Genomic DNA, 20,199 nt, shown 5'->3' with positions numbered 1-20,199 from the left:
TGAGTGGAGGAACAAGTGGAACAAATGGATGGACAGGTGGGCAGATGGATAAGTGAGTGAGTGGATAGATAAAAGGATGGAAGAATGAATGAATAGTCAGATGAGTGAGTGAAAGAAGTGAGCATGGATGGATGGATGGATGGATGATGGATCAATGGATGGGTTGATAAACAGACGAATGGATACATGGATTCATGTACAATTCGATGGATGGACAGAAGAGTGAATGAATGGATGAGCAGGTGTATGGATGGATGGATAGATGATTGGGTGAGAGGCTAGGTGGATTGTTGAATAAATGAATAGATGGATGGATAGATGAATGGATGGATGGCTGAGTTGAGAGGTTATGTGTAACTGAATAGATGGATGTATGGTTTGTTGGATGGATGAGTTCATGGGTCGGTGTATGTATGATTTGATTGTCAGATATATGGATGGATGAGTGGGTGAGAGGCTAGGTGGATAGTTATATAAATGAATAAGTGAGTAGATGGATGGATGAGTTGAGCAGTTAAGTGCATAGCTAAAAAAAATGGATTAATAATGGATGAATGGGAATATGTATCATTTGATTGTCAGGTATATGGTTGGATGAATAGATGGATGGATGGATTTATGGATGGATGGATGAGTTGAGCGGTGTATAGCTAAATAAATGCATGAGTGGATCGTTGGATGGATGGATGGTAAATGAGTTAAGTGCATAGTTAAAAAAATGATTAGTTAATGGATGGGTGATGGATGAACTAAATGGGTATATGTATTGTTTGACTGTCAGGTATATAGATGCATGGATGGATGGATGGATTGATTTATGAATAGATGGATGAGTTGAGTGGTTAGGTGCATAGCTAAATAAATGGATGGATGGATGGATGGATGGATGGATGGATAGATGGATTTATGGATGGATGGATGAGTTGAGCGGTTAGGTGCATACCTAAAAAAATGATTAGTTAATGGATGGGTGGTGGATGAACTAAATGGGTATATGTATTGTTTGACTGTCAGGTATATAGATGGATGGATGCATTTATGCATGGATGGATGAGTTGAGTGGTAGGTGCATAGCTAAACAAATGGATGGATGGATGGATGGATTTATGGATGGATGGATGAGTTGAGCAGTTAGGTGCATAGCTAAATAAATGGATAGATGGATGGATGGATGAGTTGAGTGGTTAGGTGCATAGCTAAATAAATGGATGGATGGATAGATGGATTTATAGATGGATGGATGAGTTGAGCGGTTAGGTGCATAGCTAAAAAAAAGATTAGTTAATGGATGGGTGGTGGATGAACTAAATGGGTATGTGTATTGTTTGATGAGTGTGTGAGAGGCTGGATAGGTAGATAGCTGAACAGATGGATGTGTGGTTGGGTGGGTGACTGTGTGCCAGAATGAGGTGGATGAATAGATGTGTAAGTGGAAGAATGCATGGATGGACTGGATTCTACAAGCCACCTTCATAACCAGAAGCAGAGACCACACCCCCTGAAGCCTTTCCTGGCCCCTCCTCCTCTAAATCTACATCCAGTTCACACTCTCTCACGGCCTCTAACGTCCGTCCTGAAGGCGCTAACGGATCCGTTTCATCTCTACCCTGAACACGTTTATCAGGAGCAGATAAAATCTGAGCTCATTAGCAGAGGAACGAGTGGAGCTCAGCAGAACAGGGTCTCTGATTCACTTACTGCATTCCACAGGAAGTGAATCAGCCCCGCCCTGCTTTTGTCATGCAGTCTGCAGTGATCTTGTTGTTCAGCAGTGTGAGGCTGATGATCAGGATAATGTGTGATCATGGGATGTGCTGAACTCTGCTTTTAATCAGCTTACGCTTCAGAGCTGAGGAGAAGCTACGTATATTCCAGCAGCAGGACGAGCCCACGGAACAAAAGCTGTTTTATTCTGAGCCGTTAAACTGATTTCCCCTCAGATCAGAACACTTCGTGTGGTGTTGGGCTCCAGAAGCTCAGCCGGGTTTGATGAACGCTGAATGTTTATTGTGTTCTGATTAATATACTTAATGTTTATTAAAGTACCACCATCACTGAAAAACATACAGTGAATAAGAACACTGCTCTCCTAATAGCAGGACTAGAGTTCCCTAGAAAAAAATAAGATTCCACTTAAAATGATGAGATTCTTTAATTTTACCAAATTAAAAACCTCTGGAATATAATTAAGAGGAAGATGGTGGAATTTTTGCAGCAGGAGTGGCAAGGAGCGGAAGTAATCCAAAAGCAGTGTGTAAGACTGGTGGAGGAGAACATGATGACAAAAAAAACTGTGATTGAAAACCAGGGTTATTCCACCAAATATTGATTTCTGAACTCTTAAAACTTGAAATGAATATGAACTTGTTTTCGAGGCATTATTTGAGGTCTGAAAGCTCTGCATCTTTTTTTCAGCCATTTTTAATTTTCTGCAAATAAATGCTCTAAATGACAATATTTTTATTTGGAATTTGGGAGAAATGTTTATAGAATAAACCAACAATGTTCATTTTACTCAAACATAAACCTATAAATAGCAAAATCAGAGAAATTGATTTAGAAACTGAAGTGCTGTCTTATGTTTTTTTTTCCCCAGAGCTGTATATATACATTGCAAAAAATAGGTGAAAAAAATAAAACATCTACCCAATTTTAGTAAAATTTCTTAAAAAAAAAAACAATCACAAAGTTTTAAAATGAGTGAAGTAAGACTTTATTTAATTAATTTAGGACAAAAAAAAACTGAATATCTTGACCAGTGACTTTTTGTGCATATTTTGAGTAAAATTATTTAAAATAAGGTAAAATGTTAAGTAAGACTGATTAAGGTCATTATTAAAATGCTTAGTGAGATAAAAAAAAATCTTTTTTTTTTGCAATAACACAATACCACAATATCAGGACAGTCATAATGAAATTGCCTATTTTTCCTAATAATTAAATAAATATATATATATATATATATATATATATATATATATATATATATATATATATATATATATATATATATATATATATATATATATATATATCTTTGCCATTATTGAAATCTCATTTTCAATAATAATCCAAACTAATTACATGATTTGGGTTTTATAACATTAAGAGACAAACTGGTAAATTATACTGGAAAAAAAAACTATGCAATTAATAATTCTATTATTCAAATAGAATAATATAATAATAATTGTAATGAGTGACAAAAGGGAATGTTTCTTGCATTTTATCTTTTTTCAAATGACTAAAGTTCATATACTGTATGTAACTTTAAAAAATATAGATTTTTCCAACAGCACATGCTTCCTTGGAGCATCTCTGGAGCTCAACACGCTTGGAGGAGAACACTAACTGATGCACTAACTGAGCCGGACAGCATCATGTAGAGTGCTGGAGAGGAGAATTAGTATTTTTCTTAGTATATTTTTCGCACTATAAAGCATTATGTGGCACTAGTAAGGAACAGTAAATATAATGTATCCTGGAATTGTTTTTAAACATCTTAACCCTCTATTGCATGTCGTTGCCATATGGCAACAAATTCTTTTTATGAGTATTTTCAATAGAGAATGACATAATATCCACCACTTTTCCCATTTTGTGTGAAAATGGGACTTTACTTTTGAAATATTTATCAGTTTGATGACATCAGTTAATCAGGAAATCCTGTTTGCCAACCCTTTCCATGTGGATGCGCCACACTGTGAAGGTCACGTCAAAGTGGGAACCTATACATTGCTAGTTTTCAAACTTCAAGACATATTTTGATCATAAAAAAATTCAACATAAATCTGGGGTAAGTAAGCTTTCATTTTTTATCATTTAATCCAAATATAAAGTTATACTTTCTCTGTAAAAGGCAAAAATGAATTTGTTGCCATATGGCAACAACATGCATACAGTGACATTCATTCTATACATGTAGCCTAATGGGCTCCCATTGAGTTACATAGGACAGGGCTATCCTGGCACTGTATTTGCAGATAGGTATATGATTTTAACTTGAAAACATATTTAATTTCTTAACATTATGCTATTTTCACATTTTCATATGATATATTAACAAATATATTAATTTCCTGATCAGAAAAAATATTTTTTGCAAATGGTTTGCTATGGAAAGTGATAGTTCAATAGCTGTTTTTCTGCATGTATTGTATCAGTCAGCTAAAACTTCTTCATTTTCATCCTTAGAGCATGGTCACCGAACCCGCGTTGTTGCCATATGGCAACAAATTACCAAGTACCCCCCCAAAAAAAATTTTTTATGATTTTTGTTTTAATTTGAATTATTTAACCAATTTGAAGTCACAAAAACACAATTAAAAAAATATATGATGTTTAAAAAGTTGTTCATGCAATAGAGGGTTAATACAAATCTGCTAGCTCAGTATAACCCATGATAAAGTGAAGATGTACCTTGAATGTCGGTGCTGCTGTGGGAACGTCTCTCAGATATCTTCCCGGTCCGGCCGCTCCCCGGACCCTCCACCTCGTCCGAGCTCAGGAACTCTCCCGAGACTACAGAGACCTGAGAGGACAGGCTGGTACTGGCTGATCTTTTAGTGAGAGGAAACCTGCAGGAATAAGCACCACAGTATAAGCTCTCTGAACTACTGAAACCACTGTATATATACAGTGTATGGTATTCCAGTATATGTAGTATATGTAGTATATAGGAACGATTCCTAGAAAGAATGTTTCTTTTGGTACAATGGAGACTCTTAATGATGTATTCAAGTCAAGACTAAACAACACTGCATCAAACTAAAGGAGGCGGAGCTTTAGGTGTTACCATATATAACCCACACCCTGACTCAGGGGCGGAGTTTTCAAAAAAAGGTATTTTAAGATGATTCTTTTTTTTTTTTACACACATCTAGACCAAGAGCAGACTAGCTGCAGCTCTATAATGCTGTCTGGATAAAGACTTTCTGGACTCTTCCTTTCCTGAGGCAGTCCTGATGAGTGCCAGTTCTTTTATAATGGTTTTGATGGTTTTTGCGACTGTACTTGGGGATTTTTTACAAAGTTCTTTAAATGTTTTGAACTTAGGTGAGTAGTTCTTATCATAATATAGATTAAAACAGTGATCTTAAAAATGTATGTATGTTTAAATATATATTTTTTTATGTTTTTGAAGGCTACTTAAAAAAAAAAAGAACATTTGTTTCGTTTGTATTCTATAAGCGACTTGAGAAACCCTGGGTTAGAACATTAATCAAATAGGTCTATTAACTCTAAACCAACTCTACCTCTTTACAACTTTACAACTGATGCTCTCCAACACATTAAGAGACAAGAAATTCAAGTAATTAACTCTTGACGAGTTTTCAGCACAGTGGAAAAAAAAAAATAATAATAATAATATATATATATATATAGATATAAGAGAGCTCAATAGATTCCTTGCTAAAATCGAAAGATTCCTCTGTACTGAAAAGACCAACAATGTACACACTGTCATTTTAAAAATGCAACCGATTGGCTGCTCCAGCATATAAATGCCCAAGTCTAAGCTGAACATACTAAGTGTACCAGTCGAAGGTTTGGACACACCTTCTTAGTCAGTGTTTTTCTTAATATTTTTCTTTAATTTATTTTCTATGTTGTAGATTAATATTACTCCCATAAAAAAGACACATAGAATTACGTAGTAAACAGTAAAAAAGCGGTATTCTTCCTCATTAATCCCCTGATCTATTCCTGATTAACTGAGATGGTGATTTGAGGTGATTTAATTGGGATGAGCTGGAGCTTCAGCACCTCCAGGAACTCCTTCCTTCAAGATGCTGAGAAAACTATTCCAGGTGACTCTCCCTCATGAAGATACTAAGATTACTTAGCTGAGTTAGGGAACATTTCTGACATATTTCTATGTCCTATCTATCTAATAAAATAACATTGCTGTTCTCGTAAATAAGCTGCTGGAGCACCTTCACAGCATGAAAGAGCAGGTCAATTTCCTCTGCTGAGAGGCTTTGGACATGTCCAGGTAGCTGCGCTGTTAAAATAGCAATCCACCAAAGTCTTTGTAAACTGGATTGCAGGTGACACGCCGTTTGGTTTATTTGACATTACGCCCAAAACACACCCATGATTAATTAAGAGTTAGAATTAGTTCATGCCTTCTGCTTGTTTCAAGCAATGAAGGTATACTTTTCCTGTCGTTACGATAGCAATAACACTGGCATGCCCTAAATCAAGCTGCAGGGTGCACGCTTCATGGCTCACCTATAGATCTCAACTCAACTCAACTCAACTTTATTTATAGAGCACTTTAAAAACAACAACAGCTGCAACAAAGTGCTGTACATAGCAAACTATAAGATAAAAAACAAAACACTAGAAACAATAAGACAAATTAAAATATAGGTATCAATAAAAATATATAAATATAATTGCATTAGATAAATATATGAGCCAAGTAAAGTAAAAGTTAAACAAAATAAAATAATAAAAACAGAAAAAAATAAAATAAAAATAAATAAATAAGTAAAAAAAACAAGAACATTTAAGTCTTAAATTAGGTTAAAAGCCAAGGAATAAAAATGAGTCTTTAGCCTGGTTTTAAACGTGGACAGTGACGGGGCTTGTCTGACATAAAGTGGTAGGCCATTCCACAGTTTAGGAGCTGCAACTGAAAAAGCTCTATCCCCTCTAAGCTTGCGCTTTGACCTCGGCACCTCCAGGAGCAGCTGATCAGCTGACCTAAGGTACCGAGCAGGGGCGTGGGGGCAGAGCAGCTCAGTGAGGTAAGGTGGAGCGAGTCCATTTAAAGATTTAAAAGCAAATAAAAGAATCTTAAACTGAACTCTAAAATGCACAGGCAGCCAGTGGAGGGAGGCCAGAATGGGAGTAATGAGTAAAGATCTCTAAAATATCAGCCCTGGTTCTGGACTGCTTTGCTTGGGGGGGGGGGGGGGGGGGGGGTAGAAGTAGAAAATATTGAGTGGGAATGTTGATAGTCATGTTTTTAAAGCCAGAGTTATTGATGATGGCTAAAATTGATGTATGAAGTAAAGAAATAAAAATGCATGTCTCTACAACAGAAAACGATGCATTATATGGTTTCCTACAGCGTATATGTATTAAGTGAAACATTCACAAATTACAAGCAGAGGGGAATTAAGGTAAGTCTGTGGTGGGAGAGATTAGCTGCTACTAACCAAGTTAGCTACTAAGTTAACAGCTTGCTGCTAATACTACAAGTCAACCAACAAAAGGGTTATAAGCCAGTAACACTGAGCAACAAATCACCACAGTTTTACAAATGTTACCTTGTGGAAATCAGTTTAAACTGGCAGAAGTGTTTAATTCGCCCTTCTACAGTATATCCCTGTCTCTCTGCCACTTCTCAATCCAATCAGAAATAAGCAAGGAAATATCTTCAGAGATTGGTTCAGAGATTTTTTTGACTATTTAAAGTTCTTGGGGCGGGGCAAAAACAAAATTTAGTCCCCCTCCCCTAGAACTGGCCCTGCCCAATACTAGTCTTCAATATTAAATTTGTAATGAAAAATTAATATGTCTAACTGTAAAAATTGACTTCTACCGTAACTCTAAAGCCTCTGTGAGAATGTAATCTAGCCTGATGCCAGCATAACGACATGGTGCAGGGGTGCTAATGCTAAATTAGCATTACGGCTATTATTGTGTCATTGTTTTTATCGCTGGAAAATTTAGAGCTTCTTCCATCAGGGAGTATTTCTGTCATTACTGTTGTTGACGAGATTAGAAACTGCCCACATATCAGCATCATCACAACACACTGCTGTTTTTTCCCCTACACTTTCCCGCTGAACACACACCCACCCACCCCCCGGGGGCTCGGGGGTACTGATCCACACACAGTGCAGAGAGGAGGAGGAGGAGGAGGAGGAGGAGGAGGAGGAAGTGGGCCTTTTCTCTGGCCGGCAGTATCCGTGTCTGCCTCTGAATCGCACTGCTGACTTTACAAGGCCCCGCCACAAAAGGGATTTCCAATGAATGTGTTAACGGCCCGGTTTACGGCCCGGGGCCTCCGGACTGCGCTGGAAACACCGCGGATCAGCTGACTCTCGGAGCGACAGAGGGGGTAGTGGGTTAACTGGGGGTTAGCTGGGGGTTGCTCCCGCTGAGGGGATGTATCAGAGGGTGGGAAGCTGGAATGTGAAGCCTGTTTTGATTCGGGTTGCCAGAAAATGGGTGGAAAGTGTGCCAACAGTTCAGTAAAAACTAGAGCTGTCAATGTTAAAGCAGCTGGTTTAGATCCAAACCCAACTATCAAATATACTCATTTTTAATTGAGCTAAACTGCTGATAAGTCTCAATTTAATCTAATATATTACCCAGAAAAATACTGCTATAAACAAACGCTGTCTCTGCTGCTCCATGCTGTTTACACACTAAGAGCACAGTATGTGCAGCGTTCACTGCTCACATCTTGGCTTAAATTCTGAGTTCATATTACTTAAAATAAGGAAAAAAATATTCATAGCTCCTAAAATAAGCAAAAAAATCTTATACAAAGACAAAATTTCTTATCAGATAAAAAAAAAACTAGATGGGGCAACATCCAAATTTTCAGTGTTCTCTGTTAAAGCAGCTTCAAAATTAGTTCAAATTATTAAAATAAGGTTAAAATTATTTATCGTTCCTAAAATTAGCAAAATAATCTTACACATACAATGCTAAGTGAGATTCTTTCTTATCAGATGCAAAAATAAGTTTTATTGCTTTGAAATTAGATCAGTTCTCTTGCTGAGACTTTGTATTTTGTAGTAAATAGTTAAATCTAGGTTAAATATCTAATAATATCTATATAATATTTTTGCATTGTTGTAAGAACTTTATAAAAAATACTGAGCTTATTTAAAACTTATTTTTAATTAGTTACTTAACCTTGTTAAGTAATTTATCTACTAAAAGTGTCTTTTTGTCAGATATTTTTGCGTGTTTTAATCATATTTCTTGACAAAAAATAAATGATCTGCTATTTCTTGCAAACCAATTACCTGCCAATAAGACATTTTGTAGATTAGACAGAGTAGAAATCTCGTAATACAAGTACAAAAAAAAGTTATTAATTCTTATAATTTTAATTCTTACAATGATTTTCTTTGTCAAATCAATCCCTGTATTTGTAAATGCTCGGCTACATTAAAAATGAGGGAAAATGAGTCAAAATATTGTTGATTGATTGATCGGTTGAATAGGAGAGAAAATGGGATGAAAATAAAAAAAATATTTAAAAAATGATCAAATTTGGTTTAGCTTTAGCATAAACTTACCCAGCATTTTGAATGGCGGCAGCATCGAAAGAGAAGGACTCGGCTCTGCTCCTGTCCGACGCCAGACCTCTCACAAACTCCGTGTAGCGCTGACCCGGCTCGTACAGCTTAGCGCTTTCACACAGCGTCTGATTATTCACCGGCAAACACACCACCTGAGCCTGCTGCATCTGAAACCAGTTCACCGTCACCTGCGCAACACACACACACACACACACACACGAGAGTTTATATTTCTTGCTAAACCTGGGCTCCCCCTACATTCAGAAAGTGTATCTCCTACTTTGAGCCTCCCATACAGGACACGCTTTACACATGCATTTCTGGACAAGCTGAGAGATCCAGAAGCAGAGTCAGAAGTGAGAGAATCATGTGTACTGTTGCAGTAAAGTAATTTAAATAGTAAAAATTAAAGGATTTTACAATAACAGAGTTACACAGTTCTGGAGAGTATTGCATAAATGTGAAGTGGAACAAAAATGATACATGGTTTTCAAAAATGTTTATCGAATAAAAATCAGAAAAGTGTCACATGCAAAATATTCAGCCCCCCCTTTATCAATACTTAGCAGAGCCATACTTAGCATTACAACATTACAACTGTAAGTGCTTTGAGGTTTGTCGCTACCAGCTTTGCGCATCTAGAGACTGGCTTAACCACTGAACAGCTGTATTTATACTGATATTACGTCACACACAGCTGACTCTATTAACTAATTGACTTTTGGAGGCAGTTAAATGAACTGGATTTTATTTAGAGGGTTCAGAGTAAAGGGGCCTGAATACTTTTGTATCATGTATAATTTTCACGTATCGTTTTCGTTTCACTTCACACTTAAGCAATACTTTGCGTTGGTCTATCACTTAAAATCTCAATAAAATACATTTAACTATGTGGTTTTTAAGGTGTGGAAATGTGGAAAAAGTTCAAGGGGTATGAATACTTTTGCAAGCCACTGTATATGCAAACTAAGATATATATATATATGCTTATATAAAGCAAAAATAAATAGGCCAATAGGGTGAGCAAATTGTTCTTAGTAAGGTCTCAAAATGAGTGAATTAAGACTTATATCAAGGAAAAAGCACCTTACATCTGGACACAAGAATCAGAATAACTTGACTGACTCAAAGGATTAAAATAAGGTGAAAATTCTGAATAAGACTGATTTAAAATCATTATTCCTTAAATAAGCAAAATAAGTGGTAACACTTCACAATACAGGTCAGAAATAACAGTACTTATGACAGTACTAAACATAGTTAAATGGTTAAGTATTTTTTTAATTAATTATAAATCGGTACTAGTTAAGAGATTACACTAGTTATTAAACATAACTACATTTTATTGATTCATAACGTTATAAATATTCACTATAAATTGAGAAATGAGTTAACTAATTTTGTAATGGTTAATAATGTCTTAGTGTCAATGAATAATTGTCACGTCTGCTACAGACTCTGTAGTTCCCACCTCTCACTCTAACGTTCTCGTCTATGGATAAACCTTGGTCTGGAACTACAATCCCCTGCATGCTCCTGACAAAACCACATGTTCGGACTCAGCCAATCACGGCTCACTCGCGCGTTCTACATCACCGGAGTTTTAGATTGCATTCAGGTGTTAGTAATTTACTCTGACGTATATACCCGTCTGTTTTTTTTTGTTGTTTTTTTTGCGAAGTATTTTCATTTCTCGATATACTGAGTGTTTCTGTATGTATTTTCCGTGTATGACCCACGTTTGCCGTGTTTCTTTTGACTATGTTTTTAGCCTGTTTTGGGTTATCACGTCTCTGATTTTGACCCTTGCTTGTTATTTGACTATGCTCTCTGCTGACGTGCTCTGTAATAAAGCCTTATGAGACGTAATAAAGCATTACGGTAATTAGTTGAGATGTTCTGTAGTAAGTATTGTTAATTTATAAACCCTTATTGTAAAGTTTTACCAAATAAATACCAAATAAATACCAAGAAAAAGTCTTATCCGAGAAGAAAATAAGATTTATTGTCCTAAAATTAGAAATTTTTACTTGGTAAGATTTAGTTTTTTTTTTCTGTGTGTGTGTGTCTATCTTACCGCTTTGAGTGTGAGGTCGCACTGGAAGACGAGAGTGCGTATCTGGGCGAGGATGTCGGCTTTAGCGTTGGCGAGGTCCACCCTCCTCACTCCCACGTCTGTGATACACTGCCTGTAGTGCTCTCTGGCTTCTTCTGCCTGCAACACACACACACACACACACACACACACACACACACACACACACAGACGTATAATTAAATATATACAACACAAACACACACACATACAGGCAGCTGTACCAGTCAGACCACATGCTAGTTCCTATATTTTAACTTCCACTCTGTCTAAAACATACAGGACATGACCCAATCACACCACACTTCTGAACAGAACAACACACCAGGAGGAAGTGCACAACACTGCACGTATGTGTGTTAAATGAGTGTGTATTCTTGTTCTACATGTACTGCACATACTATCTACAGGAGTTACTAGTACAAGCTTTTAGAAACTGCAGCTGAGTTTAAGGTTGAGTGTAGATCTAGGTCACTGGAATGAAGTGAAGTTTAAAATGTGGTTTTAGATTAAAGTTAAAGGAGAATTGTGGTGTTAAATGGACTTTAGTTGTAGTAAAAGCTGATAAAGAGTACTAACCTTTATTGAATAGCCCACCTCCGCTCTCCCACAGCTTTCTATAGTGAGCTTTTGTTTACATGCCTTCCCTGTCTCTCTCTCTGTCTCATTTGGCGTGACTTTAGTTTCCGCCCGTTCTCTTTTTTACAACAATTGTTGGGCACCCTATCTCCTTATACAGGCGTTTTTTTCTTGGCCGTGTCCCAATTCACTAGCCAGGGCAGTGGTAGTGTATTGGATCGTGACCCTGGCGACCCGGGTTGGATCCTGCGTGAGGAGTGGTGTGTTCATTTATTTATTTATTTTTTATTTTTCCTTTCTTCTTGGGTTTACCTGCTTTGAGATCAACTGTTCTGCAATTGGGATCAACAACCCTCTGGGCTGGAGAGCTACTAGTCTGCTGTAGCACTTCATTCCATTACACTTCATTTTACAAAACAACATTTTTTTTGTGGCTTGCCACATAATGGCTTGGAAAATATCAAGCCTGCAGCCAAACTTAATTGCCGACCCGTTTTTTTAAATAAAATTATTGTGCACTTTTTAAGTTGTTAATGCCTTATTTTAAATGTCAGGGTTCTCCAGATTCTACCAATGAAGTGTGGAGCTACTTTGAGCGTGAAAAAAACGGTGTAAAAAGTGATTCATCTGCAGGGTCAAGAATATGCAACATATCACCCAGTTTAAAGGTGTTTGGACAAATGGAATAAAATAGCTGGATCTCAGAAAGCTGTAGGAGAGCGGAGGTGTGCTATTCAACAAAGGTTAGCACTTTTTATCATGTTTTATTACAACAAAAGTCAATTTTAAACTTTAAACTTTACTTCATGCCAGTCACCAAGATCTACATCCAATTTTAACCTTAGCCACAGTTTCCAAAAGCCTGAGTAAATGATGTCCAAATGATGTAAAAGAGTTAGTTAAGGTTAGTAAGTAAGATTAAGGCTGGTTAAAGCATAGCTTATCATAGTTAGGGTTAATAGGGTTATGTTTAGGATGAGATGTAGGTGTAGTTTAGTGTGGTTAAGGTTAGGATTTGGTCTAGGTGTAGGTGTTGTTTATTAGGATTAATCTTTAGATTAAGTCTTAGATTAGTGTTAGTTGTATAAAGTAAGGCAAGGCACATTTTTTGTATAACTTTCATATAGAAAATCAATTCAAAGTGCTTTACTGAAAGATTTAAGACTCAAAGCACAACAAGTTTAAAAGAACGCTGTAAGAAATGGCAAACACAGCAAAAATTTCAGTACAGTCCATCCAGTACCTTCTGCAGAGCTTCATCCTCCAGCCTGCGTCTCTTCTCCAGCTGTTTTCCTCCGGCTCCCAGCTGTTCCTCCTCAGCCCGGCTGGTGGAGATCCGAGCTCTCTCATATTCCTCCTGCCTCTGATCCTTCAGCAGCCGAGCCTTCTTCAGAGCACTCTCAGCCTCGTGCTGCACACACACATTGGAGTGAATCATTAAATCATTAAATGATCACACTAATTATATGAATACAAATGAATATAGATCTTTCCCTATACCAACAAAGAGAGCCATATCTTTATTTAATCTATTTAAAAGCCTGCTTCGTTTAAACAGCAATAGTGCTTCTGAATATATCTACTGTTCAGGTGAATTTCTGGAGTATTGCTATCTTGGCAATGGAAAACACAGGTGCACCACTGACCGAATACAACCTAGACAGAAGTTCATTGCTATCTTGACAATGAATGCGTTTATTACGCACACATGGACATGCAGCTAAATAAAATTATTACGTTATTCTACATCAGCACAAAATATACACACTAAAAAAAGTAAGTACAGATTTGTACCTAAAAAAGTACAAAGCTTGTCGCTGGGGCTGTACCTTATATTGAGGTACAAAAAAGTACCTTTCAGTGAAAGTCCTTTTTTGTACCCATGGTTTTTGTGCCATTAAAGATTATAAAGATTATAAACATTATCATCAACTAAATAAGGCTGAAAATCTTGATGATCCAAAATTGTCTGGATTCAAATAAAAAATGTGTAATTAAAATATATATTGTTTATTAGTACAGTGATACAGAATACTGAATGTACCCTTTGGCTGGATAAATGGTACAAATTTGTACTTATTGCTGTTAGAAATGACTTTGTACTTCAAAGGGAACAAATCTGATCCTGTAAAGACCAGTATTGTACTTTTGAGGGAACAATTATGAAGAGTGTACCTTTGAGTACAAAAAAGTACTCTTATCGTACCTCTGTTTTTTAGAGTGTAGGTCATATGGTTATATTACTTTTGTTTACGTTTGCTAATTCCTGAGTAGAATTCATTAAAGATAACTTCTAATTGGTTGACCAACTGCTGCTGTGATTAATACAGAGGAATAGTGCATGCCTTTTGTGCATTTCAAGCCGCACAAGGTGTACTTTTACCATCGTTACGATAGCAAAGACACACTGACACGCCCTACATCATGTTGCATGATTGACAGCTTGCCTACAGATCACTTAAATAAGATATAAGGTAACTGTAGAAATGTCAATCACATCAAGCAGGTGTTTAAGTCTCCTTTTCCGTTGTTTCACAGATCAAACCGACCCATTTTAATAATTAAATAAAATACAGGAAAAATATTTTTCGAACATGTTGGTGCATATTACCTTAACCCAAACTCTAAGGTGTGTTTACTTATCTGACAACTATTTTATTTATTTGTTTATTTATATGTCAATGCTTTTAATTCTGCCACTCCTGTCTTGCCTACAACTGTATCTCCTGAAATTATTTCAAATATAGACTCCATTACCCAGAACCTGACTGCATGTACTGATCACATGACACTACCCCAATCTGTCTCCCCTGATTACTAATTGCGTTTACTCTTTTACTCCCTATAAATCCCCCCTGTTTTTTTTGTTCAGTGTTTTTTTGTTCATTGCTTGTGGTTTCCTCAGAGTGCACAGCATTTATCCCTCGTTTCATTTATCCTGCCTTTTTCTAGCCCTATACTATGTTTCTTTTTTGCCTACTGGATTTAATCTCTTTTTAATTGTTTTCACTACTCTTTGATCTGTCCCTAATCTCGACTGTTTTTGTTTACTCTTTTAGATTCAGCCTTTGTAAGATAAGATAAGACATTTCTTTAATAGTCTGACAGAGGGGAAATTTATTGAGTTGCAGCTAAAAAGAGTGTTAACAAAGCACACAAAAGAGAATATTGACATCAATTACTGTGTTTTTATCATGTTTATTGAGTTTTTACTGCTTCTAGTAAGTGTATAGTGTGTGGGGTGTACTAGAAGCACTTCTGTTTGTACTGAGAGTAATAAAGTAGCTGTATGTTGTATATGTTATACATTATATTATATGAATATATGTTTATATTACACCAATACATCTCTGGCTAATTTAATCCGGCACAGAGGTTTCAATATTTAGTTTTATAATTATTTATGTTACAGAAAAAAACCCTAATTGCAGTGGTTTACTATAAGGTTGGCTGACCTTGGAATGACCCAGATAACTATATAAACAACAAGAGCAAACGAAAGAAAATCCACACACCATTTTCTTCTGCTCCCTCTGCCACTGCTCCTTCACCTCCTTCCTCAGTTTATCCAGCTCATTCTTCCGTGCCAGGAGCGGCTGGAGCGATAAAAACAAACACAACGTTTCCTCAAACCCATTCATCCACCAAAAACACCAATACACCCTAAATATTACTGTAATAAACTCATTAAAACACCAATACATCCTAAATATTACAGTAATAAACTCATTAAAACAGTAATACACACTAAATAATACACTAATAAACTCATTAAAACAGTAATACATCCTAAATATTACTGTAATAAACTCATTAAAACAGAAATACATCCTAAATATTACAGTAATGAACTCATTAAAACAGTAATACACCCTAAATATTACACTAATAAACTCATTAAAACAGTAATACATCCTAAATATTACTGTAATAAACTCATTAAAACAGTAATACATCCTAAATATTACTGTAATAAACTCATTAAAACAGTAATACATCATAAATATTACTGTAATAAACTCATTAAAACAGTAATACATCCTAAATATTACTGTAATAAACTCATTAAAACACCAATACACACTAAATATTACTGTAATAAACTCATTAAAACAGAAATACATCCTAAATATTACTGTAATAAACTCATTAAAACACCAATACATCCTAAATATTACTGTAATAAACTCATTAAAACAGAAATACATCCTAAATATTACTGTAATAAACTCATTAAAACCGTAATACATCATAAATATTACTGTAATAAACTCATTAAAACAGTAATACATCATAAATATTACTGTAATAAACTCATTAAAACAGTAATACATCATAAATATTACTGTAATAAACTCATTAAAACAGTAATACATCCTAAATATTACTGTAATAAACTCATTAAAACAGAAATACATCCTAAATATTACTGTAATAAACTCATTAAAACACCAATACATCCTAAATATTACTGTAATAAACTCATTAAAACACCAATACACACTAAATATTACTGTAATAAACTCATTAAAACAGAAATACATCCTAAATATTACTGTAATAAACTCATTAAAACCGTAATACATCATAAATATTACTGTAATAAACTCATTAAAACAGTAATACATCATAAATATTACTGTAATAAACTCATTAAAACAGTAATACATCATAAATATTACTGTAATAAACTCATTAAAACAGTAATACATCCTAAATATTACTGTAATAAACTCATTAAAACACCAATACACACTAAATATTACTGTAATAAACTCATTAAAACAGAAATACATCCTAAATATTACTGTAATAAACTCATTAAAACCGTAATACATCCTAAATATTACTGTAATAAACTCATTAAAACCGTAATACATCCTAAATATTACTGTAATAAACTCATTAAAACAGTAATACAACCTAAATATTACTGTAATAAACTCATTAAAACACCAATACATCCTAAATATTACTGTAATAAACTCATTAAAACAGTAATACATCCTAAATATTACAGTAATGAACTCATTAAAACACCAATACATCCTAAATATTACTGTAATAAACTCATTAAAACAGTAATACATCTTAAATATTACTGTAATAAACTCATTAAAACAGAAATACATCCTAAATATTACTGTAATAAACTCATTAAAACAGTAATACAACCTAAATATTACTGTAATAAACTCATTAAAACAGTAATACATCCTAAATATTACACTAATAAACTCATTAAAAGACCAATACATCTTAAATATTACTGTAATAAACTCATTAAAACAGTAATACATCTTAAATATTACTGTAATAAACTCATTAAAACAGAAATACATCCTAAATATTACTGTAATAAACTCATTTAAACACCAATACACACTAAATATTACTGTAATAAACTCATTAAAACAGTAATACATCCTAAATATTACTGTAATAAACTCATTAAAACAGTAATACATCCTAAATATTACTGTAATAAACTCATTAAAACACCAATACATCCTAAATATTACTGTAATAAACTCATTAAAACAGTAATACATCCTAAATATTACAGTAATGAACTCATTAAAACACCAATACATCCTAAATATTACTGTAATAAACTCATTAAAACAGTAATACATCTTAAATATTACTGTAATAAACTCATTAAAACAGAAATACATCCTAAATATTACTGTAATAAACTCATTAAAACAGTAATACAACCTAAATATTACTGTAATAAACTCATTAAAACAGTAATACATCCTAAATATTACACTAATAAACTCATTAAAAGACCAATACATCTTAAATATTACTGTAATAAACTCATTAAAACAGTAATACATCTTAAATATTACTGTAATAAACTCATTAAAACAGATACATCCTAAATATTACTGTAATAAACTCATTTAAACACCAATACACACTAAATATTACTGTAATAAACTCATTAAAACAGTAATACATCCTAAATATTACTGTAATAAACTCATTAAAACAGTAATACATCCTAAATATTACTGTAATAAACTCATTAAAACACCAATACATCCTAAATATTACTGTAATAAACTCATTAAAACAGTAATACAACCTAAATATTACTGTAATAAACTCATTAAAACACCAATACATCCTAAATATTACTGGAATAAACTCATTAAAACAGTAATACATCCTACATATTACTGTAATAAACTCATTAAAACAGAAATACATCCTAAATATTACTCTAATAAACTCATTAAAACAGTAATACATCCTAAATATTACAGTAATAAACTCATTAAAACAGTAATACATCCTAAATATTACAGTAATAAACTCATTAAAACAGTAATACATCCTAAATATTACAGTAATAAACTCATTAAAACAGTAATACATCCTAAATATTACTGTAATAAACTCATTAAAACAGTAATACATCCTAAATATTACAGTAATAAACTCATTAAAACAGTAATACATCCTAAATATTACAGTAATAAACTCATTAAAACAGTAATACATCCTAAATATTACAGTAATAAACTCATTAAAACAGTAATACATCCTAAATATTACTGTAATAAACTCATTAAAACAGTAATACAAACTAAATATTACTGTAATAAACTCATTAAAACAGTAATACATCCTAAATATTACAGTAATAAACTCATTAAAACAGTAATACATCCTAAATATTACAGTAATAAACTCATTAAAACAGTAATACATCCTAAATATTACTGTAATAAACTCATTAAAACAGTAATACAAACTAAACATTACAGTAATAAACTCATTAAAACAGTAATACATCCTAAATATTACAGTAATAAACTCATTAAAACAGTAATACATCCTAAATATTACAGTAATAAACTCATTAAAACAGTAATACAACCTAAATATTACTGTAATAAACTCATTAAAACACCAATACATCCTAAATATTACTGGAATAAACTCATTAAAACAGTAATACATCCTAAATATTACTGGAATAAACTCATTAAAACAGTAATACATCCTAAATATTACTGTAATAAACTCATTAAAACAGTAATACATCCTAAATATTACTGTAATAAACTCATTAAAACAGTAATACAACCTAAATATTACTGTAATAAACTCATTAAAACACCAATACATCCTAAATATTACTGTAATAAACTCATTAAAACACCAATACATCCTAAATATTACTGTAATAAACTCATTAAAACACCAATACATCCTAAATATTACTGTAATAAACTCATTAAAACAGTAATACATCCTAAATATTACTGTAATAAACTCATTAAAACAGTAATACATCCTAAATATTACTGTAATAAACTCATTAAAACAGTAATACATCCTAAATATTACTGTAATAAACTCATTAAAACAGTAATACATCCTAAATATTACTGTAATAAACTCATTAAAACAGTAATACAACCTAAATATTACTGTAATAAACTCATTAAAACACCAATACATCCTAAATATTACTGTAATAAACTCATTAAAACACCAATACACACTAAATATTACTGTAATAAACTCATTAAAACAGTAATACATCCTAAATATTACTGTAATAAACTCATTAAAACACCAATACATCCTAAATATTACTGTAATAAACTCATTAAAACACCAATACATCCTAAATATTACTGTAATAAACTCATTAAAACACCAATACATCCTAAATATTACTGTAATAAACTCATTAAAACAGTAATACATCCTAAATATTACTGTAATAAACTCATTAAAACAGTAATACATCCTAAACATTACTGTAATAAACTCATTAAAACAGTAATACAACCTAAATATTACTCTAATAAACTCATTAAAACAGTAATACAAACTAACAATACAGTAAACACCCACCAAAAACACCAATACAGCCAAAACACTACAATCATATCACAATTTATTACAACAGTAATACACACTAACAATGAAGTAAAATCCACCAAAAACACCAATACACCCTAAATATTACTGTAAAAAACTCACTAAAACACCAAAAAGCGACTTGTTTGCTCATACCTGCATGAACTTGTTGGCCTGGAGAGCAGAGACCGTGTGCTGCAGCACTTGGCTGTACTCAATATCGTTCTTAAAGGCAGTTGTGTAGATGTCCCGGAATGCCATGTGCTCCTGTTTGGATAAAGTAAGAAATGTGCATATATAATAAATATGCTGTATAATTGCAACTGTTTCAATCCAGCCTGGATACAAGATGAGATACAG

General features: G+C 33.6%; 1 protein-coding gene across 3 annotated transcripts in view; it reads right to left on the bottom strand.

Annotated features, from left to right (window-relative positions):
* arhgap29a (Rho GTPase activating protein 29a) overlaps window positions 1-20,199 on the bottom strand; it is a 106,973-nt gene that overhangs the window by 14,967 nt on the left and 71,807 nt on the right. For 2 of the 3 annotated variants that reach the window (XM_049480872.1, XM_049480875.1), the window contains 6 exons: window positions 19,996-20,106; window positions 15,465-15,545; window positions 13,193-13,360; window positions 11,353-11,490; window positions 9,273-9,463; window positions 4,420-4,577 (listed from right to left, as the gene is read on the bottom strand). In XM_049480872.1, coding sequence (XP_049336829.1) covers window positions 4,420-4,577; window positions 9,273-9,463; window positions 11,353-11,490; window positions 13,193-13,360; window positions 15,465-15,545; window positions 19,996-20,106 — 847 coding nt within the window. The remainder of the gene's footprint in view (window positions 1-4,419; window positions 4,578-9,272; window positions 9,464-11,352; window positions 11,491-13,192; window positions 13,361-15,464; window positions 15,546-19,995; window positions 20,107-20,199) is intronic. The other variant, XM_049480873.1, reaches the window with a different exon arrangement.

This window comes from Astyanax mexicanus, chromosome 6, assembly GCF_023375975.1.
Source record: "Astyanax mexicanus isolate ESR-SI-001 chromosome 6, AstMex3_surface, whole genome shotgun sequence".
Lineage (NCBI taxonomy): Eukaryota > Metazoa > Chordata > Actinopteri > Characiformes > Acestrorhamphidae > Astyanax > Astyanax mexicanus.
This window is presented reverse-complemented; position numbering and strand designations above follow the sequence as displayed.